Raw genomic sequence first — 26380 nt, 5'->3', positions numbered from 1 at the left:
GTCAACGCTTTTTTTGGATATGTCCAAAGCATTTAACACAGTCTCACACCAAATCCTGCTAAAAAACTAAACCAATGTCATCTATCAAATTCCACTCTTACCTGGTTCCAAAGCTACTTAACTGACAGGTACCAAGCTGTGAAATGGGAAAATTCTCTCTCTCCTCAGCTGCCCATAGCTATAGGAGTCCCACAGGGTTCTATCTTAGGACCACTACTATTCACAGTCTTCACAAATTACCTCCATACCTCCACACAGCATGCATCTATAATTCAGTATGCAGATGACACTACCTTAATCTGTGCTGCACAAAACATTCCCACCTTCCTGCAAACAACTCAACTAGCATTCTCTGACGTTGAAAACTACCTTACCAAAGCCCAACTTGTCCTCAATCCAAAGAAAACTCAGCTTATGATTATAACCAATTCTAACAAAAACACTAACAGTCAATTCACTATCTACTCCCCTAATGCTGCTCCAATTGCTCCAGTTGCACAGGCTAAGCTATTGGGAATAACCATAGACTCCCACCTAAAATTTGATAGTCATCTCAACTTAACTATTAAAAAAGTACATGCCAAACTGGGATCGCTCTACCGTATCAAACCATTTCTTACCAACAACACAAGATCAGTCATTGCTCGCTCCCAACTTCTATCCACCCTACTATATGCATCTCCCATTCTGACTAATCTCAGCAAAACTGAACTAAGCAAAATGGAAGCCTGCTATAACAGAATTGCCCGCTTTGCTTTAAATTGCTCATGTAGAACTCATCACTGTACTGCTTTGAGACAGCTCCACTGGCTTGAACTGCCCAACCTCCTAACCTACAATCAGCTCTGCCTCTGTCATTCTATCTATTACCTCCCCAATAAGTGTCCTGCCCTCAAAAACCTAGTACAACATCACTCAGCCAAAAGGCCTCTTAGATCATCAAGCAAACTACTACTAGAAGTCACCAACAGCTACAATAGCTTTGGAGATGCACTATATAGTAGTTCAGTGGCTAAAAAATGGAAATCTGTCCCTACTAGCATTCAAAACACATCATCCAAAGCCTCCTTTAAAGACCTCATCAGGCAACATCTCAAGGAAAGTTGGCAGTGCCATGATTGCTCCCCAGGCTAGTGAAAGCAGATAACACATACATACAAAATCTAGAGCACTTGATAATAGTTTTCAATCTTACTCACAAACACTGGCTAATCTACAATGTATGTACTGTACCTGTGCACTATGTATGTATTCTGCCTATGTTCCAAATTTCAGCTGTACACCACAATTCTATTAATTACCTTTATTTTTAAAATTTATATTTGTTTGTTCTCTCCACTGTAACTGTTTATGTGCCGCATACCACTGTAAAAACACGTCTCTTGTAATTTGTGTGTATACTGATCATGTCTAAATAACTAAATGTGTCTGTAATTTTTCTTTGTGGAGCTTTTCTCCCTGGGCCTCTGCTGAAAAAGGGCCTTTTCGGCTCAGTCAGACACCCCCGGTTAACAAATGTAAAATACAAATAATAAATAAAATTTCTCCAAGCTGATTTCTGTTTAGCGAGGATTAATGGTTTATTGAAGTTAATGGTAGGTGGTAAGGCTCTAGCTAAGAAGGGGAGAAAGAAATGAGTAGCGAAGGAATGCCCAGTCTGTACTGTAGGGTAAACCTGTGGGAATAGCTTGGGCTGTGCCAATGTTAGATGAGGGTGGGGTGCTGGTTTAAATGTAGGAATGGGGTGATTGCTTAGAATGTTAGACCAGAAGGCTATGGGATTTGGGAGGAGGGGGGTGAACTGGATGTAACTGGGGTATGAGAGAAGGACTAGGGTTGGGACTGATCTCAGTAGAAGTGGCAAGTCATAGTAGAATGGTGAAATGACCACGTCGTGTCATGTGGAAGAGTGTTTGTATTAGATTTAAGAGTCTAGGAAGTCATTTTATCCTTTCCATTTAGTTGTTTGTGTAGTAGGCATGCAACCTTAAGAAAGAAGGGCACAAATTCGTGAGGGTCTGTGATGATTTGTTTGGAAAATGGGTAAAGGAGGGAATGCAGAACTCGTCTGTGTTTTTATGTATAATCACCTTCTTCTTCTTTCGGCTTTTCCCGGTTACAGGTTGCCACAGCGGATCCACCTGTCCGCTCATGATTGGCAGTGAAGTTTTACGGTGTTGAGTTGCCAGCCCGACGCCCAACCTTCTACAGAAGGCACACGCACGCACACACTCACACCTAGGGCCAAGTTAGAGTGTCCAATCTGCCTACACCTACAGCATGTCTTTGGGATGTGGAAGGAAACGGTAGTACCCGGAGGAAACCCACGTGTCCACAGGGAGGACATGCAGACTCCGCACAGAAGGCACCCCAGCCAAGAATTGAACCAGAGAACCTCTTGCTGTGAGGCAGCAACGCTAACCGCTGCACCACCGCGGCCGCCCTGTGGTTTTATGTATAATATATATGCCTAAAATCTGTGAGTCTGTAGGATGAACAGGCTGGAAGAGAATAAAAGGAATGAGCAAGCGATTTAAGACATAAAGTGATATCAGAATGGTAGGAGGCTGACTGCCCAAGCGGTCAGTGATGTCCTTAGGCAGCGCTTAAAGAGGTAGAGGTGAGAGATAGGTGGGGTAAGCGAGAAGAGGAGGTGGTGTGGGGAAATTAAACAATACTGATGCAGGTGAGAGAACTGGAATGAATGATTGGAACAGATGAAGAAGGAGAGTGGATAGTTTGACACTCTGGAGTGATAGGTGTAGGGAGTAAACTATTGGGAAGGAGTTTAGTGTTTTAGATAATAGTGAAGGAGTTTAGTGTTTTAGATAATAGTGAAGGAGTTTAGTGTTTTAGATAATAGTGAAGGAGTTTAGTGTTTTAGATGGTAGTGGAGGAGTTTAGTGTTTTAGATGATAGTGAAGGAGTTTAGTGTTTTAGATGATAGTGAAGGAGTTTAGTGTTTTAGATGATAGTGAAGGAGTTTAGTGTTTTAGATGATAGTGAAGGAGTTTAGTGTTTTAGATGATAGTGAAGGAGTTTAGTGTTTTAGATGATAGTGAAGGAGTTTAGTGTTTTAGATGATAGTGAAGGAGTTTAGTGTTTTAGATGATAGTGAAGGAGTTTAGTGTTTTAGATGATAGTGAAGGAGTTTAGTGTTTTAGATGATAGTGAAGGAGTTTAGTGTTTTAGATGATAGTGAAGGAGTTTAGTGTTTTAGATGATAGTGAAGGAGTTTAGTGTTTTAGATAATAGTGAAAATATGTCAGAGTGCAGCTGTCGCTCGATAGGAATAGCATCTGATAAGGGTGGTGTTGAGAGTCTTTACACTGGCAAAGTGATTGGATAGCAGAATGGAGTGGGAGGCTTATGGTGAACTATAAAGGAAGTGATGTTGGAGGTGGATGGGAATTGGGGATTGGGTAGAGGAATTATGTACAGCTAAATGGGAAGAGTCCTGACAAGATGTGTATGAGTGGAAGAGTGCCATAAATGCAGACTCTGTGACTGTGGCTAATGCACGAATACCTCGGGGGCAGACACCGTGACTGTGGCTAGTGCACCAGTACCATGAGGGAGGGTAGACTCAGTAACTGTGGATAGTGCACCGAGTACCTTGGGGGGAAGTTGTGCAAGTAATTATTTGTCTTTTGCACTGCCCAAAGTCAGCAATCACTGGAGCATCAGATATATTCACAGTGAGTGAGCAAGCTGCTCTAGGCTAAACTTAAAACATAATAGTAGGGAGCCAGATATATTCATAGTTAGTGAGCGCGCTGCTCTAGGCTAAACTTAAAACATAGTAGTAGGGAGCTAGATATATTTATAGTTAGTGAGCGCGCTGCTCTAGGCTAAACTTAAAACATAGTAGTAGGGAGCCAGATATATTCACAGTGAGTGAGCGCGCTGCTCTAGGCTAAACTTAAAACATAGTAGTAGGGAGTCAGATATATTCATAGTTAGTGAGCGCGCTGCTCTAGGCTAAACTTAAAACATGGTAGTAGGGAGCCAGATATATTCATAGTTAGTGAGCGCGCTGCTCTAGGCTAAACTTAACATAGTAGTAGGGAGCCAGATATATTCACAGTGAGTGAGCGCGCTGCTCTAGGCTAAACTTAAAACATAGTAGTAGGGAGCCAGATATATTCACAGTTGGTGAGCGTGCTGCTCTAGGCTAAACTTAAAACATAGTAGTAGGGAGCCAGATATATTCATAGTTAGTGAGCGCGCTGCTCTAGGCTAAACTTAAAACATAGTAGTAGGGAGCCAGATATATTCACAGTTGGTGAGCGTGCTGCTCTAGGCTAAACTTAAAACATAGTAGTAGGGAAACAGCACATTGTGCTAGAACCATGAGGTCAGCCAGAGAAGACATGAAGTACTATAAAGCAACATTAAAATTCTAGTAAAGAGTGTACATCAGTAAAAGATGCATGGCTATTAATGTCAGTTTGGACTACATTCCTTACTTTAGGAATGGAATAGGTTGCTTGCTCAGAAATGTTAAGCCAGCAAGCAATAATTAACTAATGAGGTGTGTTTGGCTTTCTCGGTGCCAACTTGTTTAGTAGGACAGGTACATCATGGGCAGACTTAGGACAGGTACATCATGGGCAGACTTAGGACAGGTACATCATGGGCAGACTTAGGACAGGTACATCATGGGCAGACTTAGGACAGGTACATCATGGGCAGACTTAGGACAGGTACATCATGGGCAGACTTAGGACAGGTACATCATGGGCAGACTTAGGACAGGTACATCATGGGCAGACTTAGGACAGGTACATCATGGGCAGACTTAGGACAGGTACATCATGGGCAGACTTAGGACAGGTACATCATGGGCAGACGTAGGACAGGTACATCATGGGCAGACTTAGGACAGGTACATCATGGGCAGACTTAGGACAGGTACATCATGGGCAGACGTAGGACAGGTACATCATGGGCAGACGTAGGACAGGTACATCATGGGCAGACGTAGGACAGGTACATCATGGGCAGACGTAGGACAGGTACATCATGGGCAGACGTAGGACAGGTACATCATGGGCAGACTTAGGACAGGTACATCATGGGCAGACTTAGGACAGGTACATCATGGGCAGACTTAGGACAGGTACATCATGGGCAGACTTAGGACAGGTACATCATGGGCAGAAGTAGGACAGGTACATCATGGGCAGACTTAGGACAGGTACATCATGGGCAGACTTAGGACAGGTACATCATGGGCAGACTTAGGACAGGTACATCATGGGCAGACTTAGGACAGGTACATCATGGGCAGACTTTCAGACTCCCTGGTGTGGGTCAGGAGGTAACAGAGTAAGTGTTGAAACCTGTAGACAGACATAGTGGAAGAGAGGAGAGAACGGAGAATTGAGTAACATAAAACGAACTTATGCATGGCAGAAGTTAAACCACACTGAACACACTGAAGTAGGTAACCTGTTAAAGGGACAACCCTGTGACTGTAGCCTTAAGATAATACTAGTAAATGAAAGTACACACACACACACACACACACACACACACACACACACACACACACACACACACACACACACACACACGGTTCCACGCCTCTGCAGTAGAAGCTTGTGGGAGCACCAGACCTGGAACTGGTTCCCATTTCACTAATTGTGTGATCATATATTGTCAGTGTTGACCTGATAAAGCTTAAATCTAGATGTGAACAGTGCGGAGGGACCCCTATACTTTGTACCGGCTCTGTGTGTGTAGTCATTCTATCTAGATGTAAACAGTGCGGAGGGACCCCTATACTTTGTATCAGCTCTGTGTGTGTAGTCATTCTGTCTAGATGTGAACAGTGCGGAGGGATTCTATCTAGATGTGAACATTGCGGAGGGACCCCTATACTTTGTACCAGCTCTGTGTGTGTAGTCATTCTATCTAGATTTGAACAGTGCACAGGGACCCCTATAATTTGTACCAGCTCTGTGTGTGTAGTCATTCTATCTAGATGTGAACAGTGCGCAGGGACTCCTATAATTTGTACCAGCTCTGTGTGTGTAATCATTCTAAAGCTGTGATGTAAGTAGCTCAGTGTGGCATCTAATATTATCCATAAAGTAAGACAAAGTATTCTAAGAAGTAACCCAAAACTGGAATGGAGAGAGAAGGTCCTGATGATAGGGATATAGACAGCAGGCAGGACGGGGCTGGAATTTATTGGAGAAGACTGGCAAATGAACCAAGGTATTAGGAGCAGGTAACTAAGTAGGGAAAGGTAATGGAATGAAGAGTCTCCAAGGATTTATTTGGACTGCAGGTTGGAGATTGCCTTCACTGTCACGGATTGATAGAGTATAGGCAAAGAGAAAGAAATAGGGGAGTCCTAAACGAAAGACCAGCAGTAGTAGAGTTTTTGTAGAATCTAGAACAGAAGCTGCCATTAAAAAAGAAATAATTAGTAGAGCATCTAAAATATTGCATGATAACTATATGAATCAATCAGAGAAGGTTAGAAAGGATTGGGAAGAGAGTTTGGATAAGCAATTTACAAAGAAACAATGGGAGGATATATGTACGTCTCCCAAATATGCAGCAAAATCTAGAAGATTTAGGAATTTTGCTTAGTAATGTTTACATAGACAGTTTTATACCCCAAGCAGAATACATATAATTTTTCCTCAAGTAGACAGGAAATTTTAGAGGTGTGACAAGGAAGAAAGAGGTGCTTGGGAACATATTTTTTGGATGCACAGTGAGTTTGGTGGACTTTAAGGATTCCCTGCAGGATGCACTATCGGAGATGCTATGTGGGCAGATTGGTGTGATGAGGGAGATGATTTTTCTGAGCTGTGATACAAAATTGGAATTGCCTGGGTGTAAAGCTTTGCTGTGTCTAATTATGGTGGTTGCCAAAAAAGCAATTACTAGAAAATGGAATTCAAAATCGAAACCAACTATAAATTATTGTGCTTCTTTCGGCTTTTCCCGGTTAGGGTTCGCCACAGCGGAACTCCGGTCCGCTGATGATTGGCAGTAGATTTTTATGGTGCTGAGGTGCCAGCTCGATGCCCAACCTTCAAAGAAGGCATGCCTATTCTACGCATGTCTTTCGAACGCCACTCAACCATGGGGAGGACATGCAGACTCCACACAGAAGGTGCTCCAGCCGAGAATCGAACAGGAGAACCTCTTGCTGTGAGGCAACAACACTACCGCTGCACCATTGCGGCTTACAAACCAACTATATATTATAAGTAGTGAATATAGTAACAGAGGTAAAACAACTGGAATTGAGATCTTTAGAAAAGAGAAGGAGCAAATTACATAGGAAAAATGGGAATTGTGGGAACAGTACATACAGGGGAGGAATTAGATTAAAAGAAGGCAGGACTTAAATGAGCTATATAATGTTTGAAAATGATTGGGTAGATTATAAGTGATATATAATGTTTGCAGCTGGGAGTGTGTCAGTACGGTTTGTGGTATAAAATGCTTGTAACTAGGATTTTGTTGATGTGGTTTGTTTTCATTTATACAAATGTATGATTGATTATGTCATAAGTGATGGTTTAATAAAGATGTTTCTTGTTTAAAAAAAGGGGCAGGAATTGAGTATTTATTTAATGCTGATTAGGTTATGTGATGTATAGCAATGTATGTGAAATATAATGTTAATGTTAATTTGCTAATACAGTTTCATTACTTTTGTATAAATGTAAATTTGCCTGTTACAAGTTATAATTCAGTAAAACTGTTTACAAAATGTGGCATCTAATATTTTAGTTTAAAATTTGTTAACTGGTGACCGAACCGTTCTGCTGATCCTTTTCAGTCACAACCCAGGCACAGTGCTTAGAATTGGTTACAAAAGGTGAGCAGGCATTGAATATCTGCATAACATTGTGTAGAATTAGAGTTAAATAAACGTAAGGAATGTAAAATTATTAAGGTGGGTCTCCAATAATTTAAAGATGTAGTGTTTATAATATGTGCAATATTTACCAGTAGAGTTGTACCAAACAATTTTATAACATTTACAATATCTACCTAAAGAGGATTTTTTGCAAGTACATTTCTCACAGCAAGAGGTTCTCCTGTTCGAGTCTCGGCTGGAGCACCTTCTGTGTGGAGTCTGCATGTCCTCCCCGCAGTCGAGTGTGTTTGAAAGACGTGTGAATGGGCATGCCTTCGTTGAAGTTTGGGTGTCGAGCTGGCACCTCGGCACTGTAAAAATCTACTGCCAATCATTAGTGGACCGGAGTTCCACTGTGGCGACCCCTAACTGGGAAAAGCCAAAAGAACAAAAAACATTTCTAGATATCACAGCTCGGATGCATTTACTTCATTCAATACATGCTGCTTAAAACGGCTTTTTGAATGTCTCTGCTGTTTGAGTGTGGTTAATATCAGGAGTTGGTTGGTTTCATGTCAAGAATGCTGTGCTGAGGGTTTGGTCTTGGTATAATCAGCGGCGCCATTTTACTCAGTCTTTCTTGCGTGGCTTAGAGCGAAGCTGGGACTCACGGTGCCTCTGGTCGTCTCAGAGATTAAAGCTACGAATACCGCCCGAAGACTACAAAGCTAAGTACCCGTTTTCCCACTTTTAACAAGCAGCCGATGTCAGAAAAAGTTAACAAGTATTTAAGATTTCTTCCTAAGATTACCCTTCAGAACTTCTAAAGCACCTTCTGCCTTGTTTTGGAAGCCTCGCCCTTTGTAGCAGCTGTTTAAATTTCAATTGCCTAAGGGAACCGAACAACACAAGAGTCGGAATTTTACTGTCTGTTCTTTTTTAGGCCCAGCATTACTCGAAATCCTCCTGTTCGCCCAGTTCGACTACACCCAAAAGCGCCAAAGATCGTCGGAACAGCGGGAATGGTCCAGCTTGCGCTATAAAACAAATTCGAAGCAACCCTTGACTCGTCTGGTTTACGGCAAAAGAAGAAAACTGCTCAAAGTACAGCTGAACCTATTCTTACAAACCACGGTAAAGCGCCCCAGCTCTTGAATCCACCTCCCGAACCGACAACTGCTCAGCACAGCTGAACGAACACCATTAACTGATGTCTCTGCTACAGCTCAGGTGCTGCTAGACAGGCCTGTTCTAGCCATTAAGGCAGCAGCCAAGGCTACCAAAGCCAAGACCCCTAAATCAGTGCTCCATAAACCTCCATCCAGGCCCTCTTCTAGTTCTTTAATGCTTTCTTTGGCAGAATTTAATTTCTTTAATTAAGGATACTCTAAACCCCAGACAGGGCCCAGACCCCAGAGGACCCTGCTGAGGCCCCAGAGGCCCTTCTTCTAATGATTCTGATGATGAAGCTGATGAACCAGCCACTTCCAGCCAGCCTGAGGCTCCTTCTCCAAGAGATGCAAGCCATGCCAGAAAGAATCCATTCCAGATGATTCCCCCTTAGAAGAAACCTTGCATGCCATCGCGAGAACAGTTCAATTGCCAGCACAGGATTTTTCAGACTCCAGAAAGAACCACTCCAGAAATTCTGCTTTGGGGAAACCTTGGCACGCCACAGGCCCCCAGCTCCACCTCCTGCAACAGGTGGTGGATGATGCCAGAAATGATGTTTGCTCCGGCTCAGATTCCCACAGCACCTGCCCTAGCTACACCTCAGATTCTGTGGTGGATGATGCTTCAATCACCATATTTACAAGGCCCCCCAGCAGACCAGAAACTGACAAAAAGTCCCAATTCTAGCTGAGGCGACCACAGCTAAAACCCTATTCCCCACTTGCAGAACCTAGTCAGATATCAGATGGGGTATACCAAGACTCGCCCTCAATCAAACTCTTAAAGACTGAAAAACAATCAGTTTCACATGATACAATAATACAAGAGTTTATTGGTAATCAGTATCTCTCAAACTAACCACTGATGAAAAATTTGATAAAACATGTATTAGAGAGTTTAAATGGTTAGTTACAGGTTAGCAAAACCAATTTATAGTGTGCCATGATGATATGGAGGAGAGATTTAGATCAGCAACAGGTTAGTAGTGATTTGCAGGCATGCATGGCTAAAGGAACAAACTGCGGATTATGTTAAAGCTAACAGGCTAGATGCTGTGATGAAGAAGAAGGCCAAAGGAAGGCCTGCAGCAAAGAATGAAGAAAAATGGAAGAAAAATAAAATCTGTTCAAACTGTGTTTATTTCTTGCACCTTGTTCCCCAAGGTTTAGCAGGAACTGGCCTGCCAAAAATTGGTCCTTCAAAAAGTCAAAGAAATTTCAAAGGGGCAGGAATAGGCGCAGCAGGAAAACAACTGCTCCAGAGGGACAGCCTACAGAGGACTGACAGTGGCAGGACACAACAGAGGCACAGACACAGCCACAACCACTACATCGCCAACTCCAGTGACTAGCTTAAGGTGGCAATCTGCACCAGGACTAAATAGCAGACAGCCTGAAGTTAAACTTATTTTTTACCAAAGAGACTTAATGTAACAAAGACAAGTGGATTTACCAAACAATAGATCACTAGGCGGGTTTCACTTCTTATTTTTTACGAGTCAAAGGAATGCCAAAAAAGACTCCAACCAAAAACAAGAGGCTCTCGACAGATAATGGAGTTAGCAAAGCAACCACTTGGAACCAGTGCCAGCAACCAAAGAGACAAGGAAATCAAACTAACTCCCAGACTATTCCCTAAAGAAAGAAGGAAAAAGTTGGAGGAGAATTCTCGACCTGTCCACCTTAAATACATACATCATTGTCCCCAAATCCAGACCCAGGACCTTCAGCAACCCAAAAAATGGGCAGAGTCTTGGCTGCTATCTAGATCCTGAGGCATACCTGCAAAGTCCCTGGGAGTCCAATCTGCAGAAGATACCTCAGATTTCCCTTGATCAGAGCACTATCAATTCAACATTTCCCTTTCTCTTAGGCACTGCTGGATATCCTATTCTGCTAATCTGGCGGATTCAACCATTGCAAGACACAGAATTCAAATTTACCCTGCTACAAGGGACAATAAAAGCTATCAGGGAACACAAAACATTGTGACAACAGATTACAAAAGGGTCATTTACTTGCTACAACAGGAATTCACACAGTCATACCTGACTGTCAACAAAGATCAGGGGGAAAACAAAGACATTCTTACAAATAAAACACAGTACAACAAATGGCATTACAAGACACAGAAACAACACTTTTACTTCCAACAAACTAACAAAAGTTAACAAAACTGAACAAGTTGCAGGCTTAAGGCTGAACAAGTACTGCAAATTGAGCTTCATGGCATCATGCATACAAAAGGTCTTCACCCATTTACTACATATGAGGAAACTAACTGAACACCTAAATAAACCAGAAAAGTTCTAGACACAGAATCCCAATCTTTCCATGAATAATCTTGGTCTTAAAAACAGAGGCTCTATGGGTGCACTCAGGCATGCCCCCTAAACTTTATATCACCCTTTCGCAGATGTCAAGAAAACCAGACCAGACTAACAGGCGGCTTCAGACCCACATCCTGGGGGATACCATGCTGGACAAAGGAAACCAGAATCTACTTCACAGGATCAACAAAACCTGCACATCAATCTACAATGCTGGCAGTAAACCATTCAAACAAAAGTTCAAGAGGCCACTCAATCAAGGAGTTGATCACCAGAGTCACAACACCACAGTCATGTGGTACATCATCAAACAGGGAGGCACTCATTCATACATCCTATGCAGAATGATGGCAGGAGGCACCACCACACAGGACAGCTAAGAAATTCGAGATACAAAGACATCAATCCTAAGGGGACAACATTCACTCTAGCAGACATATTAAGCTTGGAGAAGTGGACCCGCACTCAGACATAACATCAAGTTCTTCTCAACCATCTCGAAGAAATGGGGAATGCCCTATTCACTATTATCACCTCTCCATCTGCTCAAGGCAAAATGGAAGCTGGGACATTACTGCCAAGGACCATCTCGAAGTGGACTCACTCTGCTTCAGATGGAAATTACTAGCCCAGCATATCCCATCCCCCTCTCTTAACTTGATACACAAACAGCTAAAATCAGGAAGAGCGTCCAAGGATAAACCTGATAATGCCAAACTGGCCAAGACAACACTGGAGCCCACTACTGAAGACAATGTCGAGACCATGTATAGCATAAAAATCCCACCTTTGATTAACAACTAGAACAACATACATCCAACCGGCCAAACCCCTGCAACTGCTGCAACTGACTGCATGGAACATCACACATATAGCAGCAGCTAATCACTTTGATGTTAAAGAGAACAAGATCAGCAAACGCAACGCAAACCTAAAACAAGAAGGAAACTGGAATGCTGGAAAACATAAAGGTTTGTCATTTTAGGAACGAGGAAAAAAAAGATCAGACAAACATGGAGAACCTATAAACATTCTGGAGTATCACTTCTAACTTCTTTCATCAGGCTATTCCTGCTCCTCCATCCAATGTGCATGCATTTCTTATTTCCAGCAGAATACAGCTTTGATTTTTTCGCACCCTTTGCTCAGATTCAGCCCAGTTCCGAAGAGGAATCAGAATGTAAAACCTCAAAGGGAATCCACAGAATACAGCTTGGGATTGACCTAGAAAGTTGACTTTGATCAGGCAGTTATCCAGAGGAAAGCAGCAACAGCAGACCTACAACACCTGCTTCTTTTGGACAGCCGGTTAGCCTAGAAAAAAAAGCAAGGTTTCCTTCAGAACTACAGCAACAGCAGGCGGTGCAACCCCTGTAATCCAAAACCAGAGTAGAGTGTCCATCTACTTCAATCCTGAGGGTATGCCCACCAGGGTATTAAGAGTAGTGCCAAACCACTATCTCCACCTGCCTACCTTCCCACCCCACCCACACCCAGAATACACAAAAGAAAGGTTACATCGGATGTAGATAGCTAGCCTCACAGCTACTTTACCTACACATAGCAAAATACCAGAAAGACTGACCAACTTTTTGTAGCTAGGAAAACAGGAAGGATTTCAAAAAATACCCAAATGGATAGGAATGGAAAATGGATAGGAATACCAATCACGATGCTTTATGCATTCCACCATGGAAGACCAATTCATTTCCACATAAGACCTCATTCTACAAAGGGCAACAGCCACTACCCAGCCTTCTTCACGCAGGCAATAAAGACATTAGTGACTTGCAAGACCTCCGTGCATACATTTGCCAGCCACTATATATTCTCCTCTATTCAGGAGATCGAGCAGGGTTTCTATAATATGTACTGCAAAGGGATCCTGTGCACACCATTATACTCTTTTATCCTCCTCCCTCCAGATCCCGAGTATTCTACCCACTTGTTATGGCTGGAGAATTCACACCATAGGACATAGTACGTTTGTACCTACCATAAATGTAGATGTCGAACTGGAGGACATCTGACTCATAATCCCCTCTGTCCTTCCCTCTGTGGTACCCCTCCCTCCTGTTACTTACCTGTTCCATGGCACAATTTATAGTCTTCTTGTTGTATTATCTGGTATATATGAACATTCAATATATTTTGTTATTACCTTATTCTATTTGGAAACATTGGCAATTGGTGTATTTTATAGCCTGCAAGAGGGAGGGGCAAGACTGGGGCAAGAAACACTAGGGAAATGAAAAGCCGCTGAATGGTTTTGCTTTTTAGACAACAAGAGGGGCGTTGGGTGGAGCTGGGCGGAGCGACACGGAGGCGGACGCCGGGTTCCACGCCGGACTGCAGAGGGACAGAGGCGACACAGGACAACCCTCTTGTTATGACTGCAGATGCTATCCAGTTCGGACATCTACATTTATGGTAGGTACAAAACTGTACTTTTTTTCTCCAGTGACAGTTTATTACTGTAGGTCGTGCAAGTATGAGGGTATCTGCTCGGCTGTTCCTAATTGAGTAGCTTTCATCTCTTATCTGAAGTATTGTTTTGGGGAGCAGCCTCTGGGTATCTACTAAAGTAGCTCTGCAAGTAATGAGGTGGCAGTTAAAATATTTCTACTAGAAGCAGTGGTGAGTATTCAGATCTGGTAGGAGATCAAATCTGAATATTTTATTTTCACTGTCTGAATTTTGTGTTTTGTGTTAGGAGTGAAATGTAATCAAAAGCAGTGCGTATTCCCTTTGGGTATTCAGACAGTTTTGGCTCTGGCTAAACGTGTTGCTCATGGTGATGTCATTCTGGTTACTGTCATTTAGCAGAAGTCAAGTGTTAGGCCTAGATATTTTTGCTGGTTGACATTGCAGGTAATGTTTCCTTTGGTGTTTCTTACTGTTAATGTACAAAATCCAGATTTTTAGCAGCTGAGAAAGTCTTGACATTTGCTTTATTGCAATTCATTAGAAGCTTGCTTGCATCTAGCCAGTTAGTGAAAAGTAACAGCTAACTAGAGAAAAGAGCTTATTCAGAGAAAGTTAATTACATGTTTAAATTCATCATTACGTCTGCTAACTCATGGCAGTTCAGAGCCCTGGAAGTTTTGCTTCAGCAGAAAGCAGTCTGTCACTACAACTGAGGGTAATGCAATCACGTGTGTTAAGAAAAAAAAAGAAACTTTCATTTACCACCAGTGCATAATTTTTTCAGCATGCTTTCAGATAACATCTACAATTAATATTGTTTGATTGTTGTTTATTATCTATGTACACTGCAGACGTCCTCACTTCACTCTGTGCGTAATCGCATTGTGTGCCTTCTCACTACATATCAGGTTGAGCTCCTAATGCACCTTCGCTTTATGTACTGTACTGTTTCTGAAGCGTTTCTGTTCAGGACTGCAATGAAAATGGGGCCTTCCCAGTTAGACATTACAGGTCAACAAATGTAAAATGAGACCGAAAGAAATGTTTGTTAAAACAGTAGTTGTAATACACTAACCTTGCTATGCTTTATTTTTAATTAATTTTTAGGCTATGGCTCAGAAAGAAGACATGGAGGAAAGAATAGCAACACTAGAGAAACGGTACCTTGCTGCACAACGGGAAGCTACGTCTGTGCATGATCTGAACGATAAACTTGAAAATGAAATTGCTAACAAAGAAGCTTCGTGCAGACAGGTGATTTGGGAAATGTGCTGCGTAACATGTTTACTGTACCAGTGTCTTGTGATGTGTGAACACGTTCTAAATCACCTCACTTTGATGTGTGTATTACTGTACATCATATGTGATGACAGGTTAGCTCTGTGATTTGGCTGATGGTATTTTTGGTGTGTTGTTTTTATTAATATTTTTAGAAACTGAAGGATCCATAAGTAGATTACCAAAAATGAATTGGACATTTTCAGTCACATAACTTGTGTCCATAACTTCAGATTTCATACAGTGTACATGTTTGCAACTTTCTTGTGCTGGTGTCAGTGTTAAGTTTCCTTGTTGGATTTGTATTTTCAGAAAATCTTACTTTTGACTGTAACTAGTAATGTTTATTTTTTTTATACCTTTAGTTTACTTACAAAAGGCTAAAGGAATGAAACCTGCATGCATCCTTCTGTGTGTGCTTTCAGTGTGAACAGGCATTTCATTCTCAGTTTTACAGAGTACACAAGTATTGCTTTGAACTGATAGTTACAAAATTCCATTGATCAGAGATGCTTATAATTTTCAGGACCAAAGATTAAATATTTTACTATATTATAACTGTTGAATGGCTTTCCAAAAAATATTTAAAAGTGATTTTAATTAAAAAAAAAAAAAAAAAAAAAAGGTTGTACACACTTGTAATCAAAACAATTCTAAATTAAGTGTAGTGAATAAAACAAAACATACTGTTTTAATTACATCATGAGCCAGGTAAAATATATATATGGGATGCGGACACATGCTCAACTAGCATATGTGAGAATCACAAAACATCGAACACACATACACAAAAGCGCTTAACATCGACAAGCGCTTCTGTGTATGTGTGCCTGTTTCGTAGATCAGACTATAGTGCGGGTTAGGGAAAATTCCCTTTTCCCCACTGTAGTGCAATCTCAGAGTCAGAATAAAAAAGTAGGAGGGGTGTGGGGGGTGCAGGGGGGTGAAGCCCCCCTGCAGAAATGTAGATTTTTTTTTAACTACACATACACGGAAGCGCTTTTCGATGTTAAGCGCTTTCGTGCATGTGTGTTAGATGTTTTGTGATTCGGACATATGCTATTCGAGCATGTGTCCTAGACCCATATATATATATATATATATATATATATATATGTATATGTGTATATATATAGATATATGTTTGTATATGTATATAGTTTCATAAAACAACTGTATTATATAAAATATCCAACAAATTAATAATAATCAACAAGGCTTGAGTAGATGTAGAAAAAACAACATCCAGTTTTGTTTAAGTGGCAGCTGTCTATTTCAGTTTCCTGTCTGCATTATTTTACTTAATTCTACCTAAAACAAATGGACAATGTTGGCAACTACAGACTTTTGCACATTTCCTTTTTACCATCGTAACTATTTTTCTTGTGTGTGTACAGTATCATTACAGATTTAAAGTGAGAAGCAAATTATAAGCTTAAATAGAGCAATGCATACATGTGTCGAATGTTTACTTTATACTTATAAAAGACCCCCTCAAAAACAATCTGTATGCATTAAGATTTATAAGGGCACTTATTAGATAATTTTGAACCTATCAATAAATGTCTGAATGTTTTAAAATAAATAAAATAACTAAAATAAAAAAAGGTCCATCTTAAAAGCATGATCCATCCCAGAACAACCACTATAGATTCAAAGAATGAGGTACAGCAACCTCCCTCTCAAAAATGGTTGTGTATATGTATATACTGTTTACATCACTACAGATTCAAATACTGTTAAGTGTGTCTGATCATTAAAAAAGTAAACATTTATTTAAAACACAATATTCCAACTTAATAAAATACTGCTTGTACATACCTCTACAGTCACCGTCTTTACTGGACTGGCTTGCAGGCTTGGCTTAGTCCCCCCGTGTGTTGCCTTGCACGCTTGCCTTCTTCCTAGTGAGCTGGCTGCCGTGCTGGATTCTCTTTAGGCGTTCTGATCACTGGAAAACTTAATTTCAGTCTTCTTTCACTGGAAAAACAAATGTCAGTCCTTTCGAGACGACTGCTGCTCTTCTGGTCGTACACCTGTTAATAAGCAAGCACTCTGTAGATGTGGGCTTTGTAGGACTCTTTCTGTCCCACTCCCTGCCCCTTCATAAAATGCAGCCAATCACTGCACAAGTTTAAACATGCAGACCTAACAGCTGTGTCTGCAGATCCAGCTTGATGACATAACTGAATCACCATGGAAAAGCTGGAAGTAAGTGTTGCTTTTCAGTGGTGATTCACTGCTTCAACAGAATGGGATTTTTTTTTTTTTTAAGTCCAAATGCTTTAACCAGCGGGCAACGTGATAATTTGATCTAACCAGCGAGTGCCCCACTGGTAACGAGATGGGTGGCAGCCATACCTTGAACTTGTTCACCTTTGCAACCCTAATGCCTTAGTGCCCTGGGGATCTCTTTCTTCTTAAAAAAATGTTGCTGTGAGTCCCATATGTAGGCATGTCTATCATTAGTACAACATTTTACTGTGAAGATATTTTAGTGCATCTGATGTTTCTGAAAGAAAACCAAGTGCTTGTTTAGATTTTTATTTTCTATCACTCAGTTTATAAATAAGGGAATAGCATCTAGATCCGAAGAGGTCATTGTTCACTTTAATTGGCTCTCATTATAGAGTTCGATGCCCACCTGCAACGACTGGAGCATTCCCATAGATTCCTTACAGAAAGAATAGTGAGTACAAGAGACATGGCACAGAAAGAATAGTGAGTACAAGAGACATGGCACAGAAAGAATAGTGAGTACAAGAGACATGGCACAGAAAGAATAGTGAGTACAAGAGACCTGGCCTGTACGGGCCCCCATTGTAGCCTTGCTGCTGTATTGTCTCTTACAGTGTACTGAGAGGTGACCTGTGCCTGGCTTGTAAGGCATCTACACATGTAGCACTAATAGGTCTGCTGCACATTTGTGAGTCAAATTGTATTAGAAATAACCAGTCCAGAGACATCAGCCTATTCTGCAACATAAGCAGAACGGTCGAAGGAGAGTTAGTTAGGGAGTCCACCTGTACAATGAGGCCAGTCACCAGCAGAATCCCATAGGGATCTTTCCTGGGACGGGTCATTTTTGACATCTACTTCTCTGAAGTCAATGCCAATGTCAAGGGCCTCTGACTGACCAGATTTGCAGATGATTGCAAATTAGAAGCAGTCATAGAATTCCCCACTGACACAAACGTTCTCCAAGAACGGCTGACACACATCCATGGACTAAAACTAAATGCAAATAAATGCAAAATAGTATCATTCAGTAAGTCCACCACCCCTGGTAACTACCATAGTGACATCACACACATGAGAGTCTACCTAGTCATCAGGGAATTGGGGACACACATTGACCATAATCTAGCCTTTGAGTATCATGTATCTACAGTAGTAAGGAAATCATTCTATGTTGTGGAACTTATAAACAAAGATATGGCATCTAGGTCCGAGGAAGTCACTGTTCCACTGTATTCAGCACTTATCAGAGCTGTCATTGAGTACAATGCCCAGTTTAGTTTGTACCTTACCAGGCGCATCCAACAGATGGACTGTCTGCAGTGGTTCCTACCAGTGGATGGGAAATGGGGAATGTTCCCCAGGAGTGATCCCTATTCTTCTAATGGACAGTGGCAGTGCTTAAATGCAGCACCTTACAGTAATGACCCCTAATACACTGAAGGCGAGACGCAAACAAAATAACCCACTACAGATGAAAAGCATTTAAATATACCTATGTCAAGGATAGTTAAACACCTGTGCACTAACGCAGCTGGGTGACAAGTGGGACGCATGGCTGAGTTTAAAATGTCTTATCAGGGACAGTAGCCTGGTACTCACTCACCTATGATCTAGACTCATAACAAAAATACCTAGGAATCCCCTTAAAAGCATGCAGTGCCACAAATAACCTAATACAAGCTGAACTGTCCGTACCCCTACAGCATGAATGGTTATAGCCAAAAACTTACTAATTCCAATACTAGAATATGGACTACCTCTGTTAGCTTTCAGCTCAGGTACTAATACAAGAATGATGCAGATCACTGTTAAAAGAATCAGCTGTTTAGCTTTGCTAGCCCAACTATAGATGCACCACTACCAACTTAATACTTACCAGTAACTGAAAGAGCAGTATTCCCACTTTGCAACTAAATCTGTAAACTTACCACAAGTGGCACTGCCTCCGCAAAACAAAACTGCATATAAAACAGATTAACTACACGCTGGCAGAGAGATCTTAGAGGACCATAATTCAAAACCTGCATGGGGATAGAGCATTTAAAAAGTTAGGAGTAATCAGCTGGAATAAAGTGCCCTCTAAAGTCAGACAGCTAAGCACTTACTTTAGAGTAATTCAGAAAATACAAATTAAAAGTGCACCTGTTTAACACCACCAAATGCTAATGCTTTAGAGATGAGCTAACTTTGTATTTCATGTCTTAATGGCTTTCTTGAGTAGAACAATTATATACTACAAACTGTGACTTGAAGATGTTTTCCTGTAAGTGAATTGCCATTGCTAATTGTCTGTACAAGCTTTAATTATGCTCTTATATCGTCATTTTAACCAGTGTATACCTGTTTTATTTGTAATGCACTACAGTGCTCAGGTCTTGGCTGAAAAGGGTCTGACAGCCAGTATATTTACCTAGTTAACAAGCTGAAATAAGTAAAATAGATAGAAAGATAGATGGTGATGAGTTGTGGAAGACTGTTAGTTTGCACGTGCACAAACCTAAGCAGTTCATGGTGATCAGCTTTGGAATCGTTAAATATGTGTTTTGTTCTAGTGTCCCAAGACTTTGCCAAATAGAGTGGCTTCTATACCTTTGCTCAATTTGCCATTTCTTTCTAGCTGAATGGGAGGTGGGTACTCCCAGGCCAGGCATGCTGGGTTGAACTCCATTGGGTGAACACCTTGTGCTTCTACTAGATGTCAGCTGTTTGGTGAGGCAGAGCTGCTCCCCCCACCCCAGGGTGGAGAAACAGTAATGGCGTCTCACTCCATTCTCCCTAGCCAGCTTTTAAAAGCAGTTGAGCTACTAGATCAACTCTGGTCTCTTGTGACATAGTGAAGACTTTATCCCTCTGTGCCATGATGCTGGCTTGTGTGACCTGAACTTTGATAACAGAATTTTGCCAAAAGAACATACAGCAGTCTAATTTCGAAGGAAACACTATAGAGGTCAAAGTCTGCTCAGCCAGCCTGATCAGCAATGTGTTCCGATATCAAGTAGTGAGTAGTTTATAAAAGCCACAGTAAATGGTAGCCTGTGCTACTGTTCTGCAGTCACATGATGTAGCTAAAGCAGTCCTGGGACACTCGGTGTAGATTAGTGTTGACATTGTGAGACTTGCAGTTAATAATAATTTACTAACTGAACACAGAGTAATTGAAGTAATTTCAAAATGCTCCATTGTGAAAGCAGACACCATGGGGTCTCGCTCTACAAGACCTGCTTGAGCAGTTGTACATTCTGATAGTATCCAGTAGTGAATTTAACTAGCCATTGTTAGAGCTGTCTCTTGTTATTCTTTTACTGTTGTCTAATGTGGATAAAGCCACATATCTAGATATTTGTATCCTTTTTCTTCCATACTGCCTGTCAGTTGTCAGTCCTCTCGTGATCAGTTAGTGGTTTTATTTTCTGTGCAGGGCAAGATCCAAACAGTGCACTTCTTCCCATGTGGGGTGAGAGTTGGTCATGGGAGGTTGTCTTCCAGGCAGCCATTAGAGTATTTTTTTTTGTCTGTGTGCTCTAACCTTAACCACCCACAATGACATGATTGTGCTCACCAGCTTCAATATGTCATGCACACTATTGTGCATACCTGGCTGCAGCTACAGTCATTCAGTGTTTGATAGGCTTATCTTCTTCGTGGCCCAGTTGTTGCTGTTTTGCACCTTGTTCTGATAATACACCTGGCTTCGGTGGTACAGCAGCGGGTCTTGCTTGTTCCCTCTCCCAGGATATTCACTACCATCTTCTCCTCCTTGGATCTGAATTGTCTGCATCACACTCAGAGCTTTATCTCTGCATACCAAAGAGGCTGTATACCTCAGAGCCTGGCATTAATCACTAGCCCCCATGGAGGCCCGGCGTTAATCACTAGCCCCCACGGAATCCCGGCGTTAATTACTAGCCCCCACGGAGGCTCGACGTTAATCACTAGCCCCCAAGGAGGCCCGGTGTTGATCACTAGCCACCACGGAGGCCCGGCATTAATCACTAGCCACCACGGAGGCACAGCATTAGTCACTAGGCACAGTTTGATAGGGCAAGTACCACAAGGAGGCATCTTTTAACTCCCTGTACCCCAGTCAGCTGTAAACAGCTGATGATTAGCTAGCAGTGTGTCACCAGACAGAATGTAGCATGGCACAGATCAGGGAGAGTATAGCCTTTAACGGTCTCAGCCCACATAGGCTGCAACATGTAGAGGATTGGTGATAGTTTGTGGAGAGGAATCAGCACAGGTTTATTTTTGCAGAAGGAAATCAGTATAGGGTTATTTTTTATTTTTCCTTTGTTAACTGGACAGGTGTACTGATCATTAACTGACTGTTTTCAGACATGACTTGGGGCTGTATGACATAAACATTGTGCGAAAAGCATTACACAAGTGATAAATTAAAAGCAGCACTGAAAGTTTAACAGTAGACCTTCTAGACAAATCAACAAGATTGCAGCCCCCCCTCCCCACTTAACTCTACTCGTTAAACCAGAAAGGCTTCTGCAGTAACATACAAAACTAATTTAAAACCACTGAATAGGTATAGAGCCTATAGTCTGTGATAGGCAGTACACACCATGAGGAGAGTGTCACACTTATGAGTGGCTGTCGACATTAAACAGAGGTTCTATCTGCCTTAGTTGACTGTAACTTAAATGGATGCTAAAAATCATGCACACAGACTAATCCCCCCCAAAAGAATTGCTTTTACCAGTCATTTTCATTCTTGCAAAGAAAGTGAAAGAACTAATTACCACAATATTGTATTTCAATTTGCTGCTGTCATTCTGAAACACACACCCACCTAGATAACTGTAATTATTAAAAAAGAAAAAAAAGGGTAAAAAAAAGATTACTGCTGTGGCAATTCATGGAGCTACCACTGTCTACAGATGCTTGTCTTGTTGGTAAAAATACCTGTAAGAGAAAAGCTGTTCCTGAATATGAGAGTATATTTTATTTTCTTATTAATTGTGCTTATAAGCACAGAGATGAGTTGCAAGAGAAAACATACTGGCAACCATGTCTTGTTACTTTGTGAGAGGAGGGATGAAAAAGATGTCCTGTCTTACTTTATAGCACTCATTCATTGATTCTTTGATTATTCTAATGGGACAAAGGATGAATGAGTAAATGAAAGTGTATTCTCACTCCACCTTTGGGGTTGTGGGCCATGAGCTTAAGATCCCGTCTTAGTGTGTAACTGCTTACTGTCTATGCCTTTTTGGCCCACTAGAGCAGCACTGTGTATGAGAAGACTTGCTTGGCTAAGAACAGAATTCTATGCAGATGGTGTCATTATTGATGTATTGGATATCCCTGTTTAGATGGGCCATTTTTAGTAAGACCTGCAAATGACATTCCCACAGACTTGGAAAAGAGAAAGTTCAAGATGGTACGTGAAGACTGTGATTATGGCAAAGTACAGTTGTTTGATTGTGCTCACCATATTCAAGAAAGAGAGTAGTAAAGATACACATATACTTTCCTGTAGTTGCTGATACATGTTTTTATGTTGCTTTTCATAATAAATGTCTGCATTATTCTCCTTAATTAGTTCTTGTCATATTCACCATGTGTGACAATATTTAGTCTTCCACAAGCACATTACCTGCAAGGTTTTTTTAATCAGAAGAACTGGTGTGACTGCAAGTCACTAGTGCTTATGTCTGGGACAGCTGCACTCAGTCTCTCACAGACACGCGCACATGGGCACAGACAAATGCGTGTGCACACAAGTGCACAGGTATACACTCGCACAGTCTGATGTCACTGGAAGGATTTGTGTTCTGTAGGGGAACTGGAACACTATGGGGAAAAAATGCCCATTTAAATGTAGCTTCACTGGTGAGCAACTCCAAATATTATGACTTAGTGCTGTAGCAAATTGTTCCTTAAACATCTGCTGTCATGGTGAGTACACTCACAGGGTGGTGCTTTCTCCCATCTCTGGTTAAACGTCTGCTGTCATGGTGAGTATACTCAGGGTGGTGCTTTCTCCCATCTCTGGTTAAACGTCTGCTGTCATGGTGAGTGCACTCACAGGGTGGTGCTTTCTCCCATCTCTGGTTAAACATCTGCTGTCATGGTGAGTATACTCGCAGGGTGCTGCTTTCTCCCATCTCTGGTTAAACGTCTGCTGTCATGGTGAGTGCACTCACAGGGTGGTGCTTTCTCCCATCTCTGGTTAAACGTCTGCTGTCATGGTGAGTATGCTCACAGGGTGGTGCCTTCTCCCATCTTTGGTAGGGCAGGGACACAGTGTACTATTCTCATTTTGCTGTGCTGGATGTCACAACAAACAAACAACTAAACTCAGGGTTATAGATAGTCAGGAGTAATAAGAAGAGACAGTGGTTTGTTCAGTAACCTCATTGCTGATGGTTAGGATGGTAGCAGCTTGGAGTGTTTGCAGTTTCAGAGGAGCCAACCAGTATTATAGGCCTGACGAAGGCAGTTGTAGGTTCATAGGTTCAGTGGCAAGTACTAGGCTAGCCGCCCTTATAGGTTCAGTGATAAGTACTAAGCTAACTGCCCTTATAGGTTCCTGTGGTAAGTACTAAGCTAGCTGCCCTTATAGGTTCAGTGGTAAGTACTAAGCTAGCTACCCTTATAGGTTCATAGGCAAGTACTAGGCTAGCTACCCTTATAGGTTCAGTGGTACGTACTAAGCTAGCTATTCTTATAGGTTCAGAGGTAAGTACTAGGCTAGCTGCCCTTATAGTTTCAGTGATAAGTACTAAGCTAGCTACCCTTATAGGTTCAGTGGTAAGTACTAAGCTAGCTACCCTTATAGGTTTGGTGGTAAGTACTAAGCTAGCTACCCATATGGGTTCGGTGGTAAGTACTAGGCTAGCTGCCCTTATAGGTTCAGGGGTAAGTACTAGGCTAGCTGCCCTTATAGGTTCAGGGGTAAGTACTAAGCTAGCTGCCCTTATAGGTTCAGGGGTAAGTACTAGGCTAGCTGCCCTTATACATTCAGGGGTAAGTACTAAGCTACTAAGCTAGCTACCCTTGTAGGTTCAGTGGTAAGTACTAAGCTAGCTACCCATATGGGTTTGGTGGTAAGTACTAAGCTAGCTATCCTTATAGGTTCATAGGTAAATACTAGGCTAGCTACCTTTATAGGTTCAGGGGTAAGTACTAAGCTAGTAACCCTTATACGTTCATAGGTAAGTACTAGGCTAACTACCCTTATAGGTTCAGTGGTAAGTGCTAATCTAGCTACCCTTATAGGTTCAGGGGTAAGTACTAGGCTAGCTGCCCTTATAGGTTCAGTGGTAAGTACTAAGGTAGCTACCCTTATAGGTTCAGAGGTAAGCACTAAGCTAGCTACCCTTGCAGGCCATTTTAAGCCTAGTTAGTTTCCCTTTTTGTGCTCGAAGTAACCTATCCAGTTTGATGTTATGTAGATCTTCGCTATCTCACGGTTGGTTAATTGTATATACTCTGGCAGGGATGGGGGTCGGGATTACCAGTAGTGTACACTCCCTGAAAACATTCTAATGAAATTTACAGTCCTAGAAGGATTAAAGCATTAACATACAATGTAATGCTGCCTTTAATTTAAGTAAACCGGCCACAGACTTTTGCAGACGCATCTTGCTGGTAGAAAACTGCTGTAGGGATGCCTCAGTGTTTGTTTTACCTGAGAACTGTAAATGGAAAGAAAAAAAAAAGATTAGGAAAAGCTGACAAGGAGAGTGCTAGAGGAGATAGGAATGTCTTTATAATTAGTGAAATATAAGAAAGGAGTGGAAAGGAAATAGGTAACACAGCCTAACAGCACTACAGTTACTCAGTTAAATTAAAAACCCAAAGCAGTAATGTGACACTGAAACATATGTTCAGACAAATGCAGCAAACATCTAATCATGTATACAGTAGCCAACCACAATTAATGTACAATATCCAGCTTGGCCTGGGTGAGCTGTGACTGTAACATAGGGACAGTCTAACTAAAACAGAATCTGTAGTACAAGGTATTACTACACTGTAGCAGCTGCGTGGCTGTGAACTATAAGGAATTGCGTTACATCCCAGTTTAAGCATATAGTAAGCAGGTATTTCTCTCTGATTACCTTTATAGGTATTTCTCCCTACCATTGTTGGTAGTTTTTTCTTCTTTCCTCTCCTTTCCAATGTGAGTCTGTGTGTGATTTCTTTAAAATGGAGGAGAAGCAAAAAGGCACATCTGGGTTTAAGCAATGACAAGATTGTGGAAGAAAGATGCCCAACTCTGACTGGCATCTTTCCTTTGTATATTGCGTGGGTGTAGTTCATCTATAAACTAAGATCTGCCAAGATTTTAGTTCTAAAACCTTGGCAGAGCACCAAAATAAGCATTTTTTAAAGGGGTTATTAAAATCCTCCTTTGAAGAAGCCATCTCTAAGCCAGAGTCTTCTAAACTCTAACCAAAAAAGAGAAGTTATTCAGTGCCAAGCTCACCATTGGCACCAGACTCCAAAAGGCATAAGTCTCTGGTTCCTTCAGCCTCTTCGGAACAGAAGAGGAAGGTCCCAAAACTTGTGAAATAGCCTTTGGCACCAATAGTCATGACCTCCATGGTACCAACGGTTTCTGCACCAATCTTGGCTACCTCGGCACTGACCTTGTTAGTATCGGCACCGACAGTTTCATTGGTGCTGGCCTCTATGATCTCCTACTCAGTTCCGACTTCCCTGTCTGGTCCACAGCATATGGTGACAAAGCATGAAGCATTTGTACCTCCCAGAACAAGATACTCCTCCTCTATAGACCCCTTTTTGGGTCAACTCCCCAGTCCATTTGTGGATAGGCCTGAGTCTTCCTCAGGGATGTCAGTCTGATCAACCAGAAGTCTTTCCGAGGTAGACGTGGTGAGATTAGTGGATCATCTTTGGGCATCTTCCCGCACCAGCTCAGACCCCCTCCATCTCAGAGATGAGGTGTGTTCTCCCAGGACTCCTCCTCTGACCTCCCCTTTTGGGTTTGGAGCCCAACACTTCAGTTACCCCGGTTCCAGCTGCTGCTGTGCCAACAGAAGGCTCCTCCTTTGGTACTGGGATCAGCTCCAATATCTTCGGCTCCCTCAGAACCGATAGACTCAGGGGGCCATAGT

The 26380-nt window shown here is 41.8% G+C and overlaps 1 protein-coding gene across 1 annotated transcript in view; it reads left to right on the top strand.

Annotated features, from left to right (window-relative positions):
* The window catches only part of PPFIA1 (PTPRF interacting protein alpha 1), a 2891353-nt gene that overhangs the window by 936612 nt on the left and 1928361 nt on the right, over positions 1-26380 (top strand). Inside the window, exon 8 of the mRNA XM_044082514.1 lies at positions 14871-15017. Coding sequence (XP_043938449.1) covers positions 14871-15017 — 147 coding nt within the window. The remainder of the gene's footprint in view (positions 1-14870; positions 15018-26380) is intronic.

This window comes from Protopterus annectens, chromosome 9.part0, assembly GCF_019279795.1.
Source record: "Protopterus annectens isolate FY-2018-M chromosome 9.part0, PAN1.0, whole genome shotgun sequence".
Lineage (NCBI taxonomy): Eukaryota > Metazoa > Chordata > Ceratodontiformes > Protopteridae > Protopterus > Protopterus annectens.
Note: the sequence above shows the minus strand (reverse complement) of the source record. Positions and strands in the feature narration are given on the sequence as shown.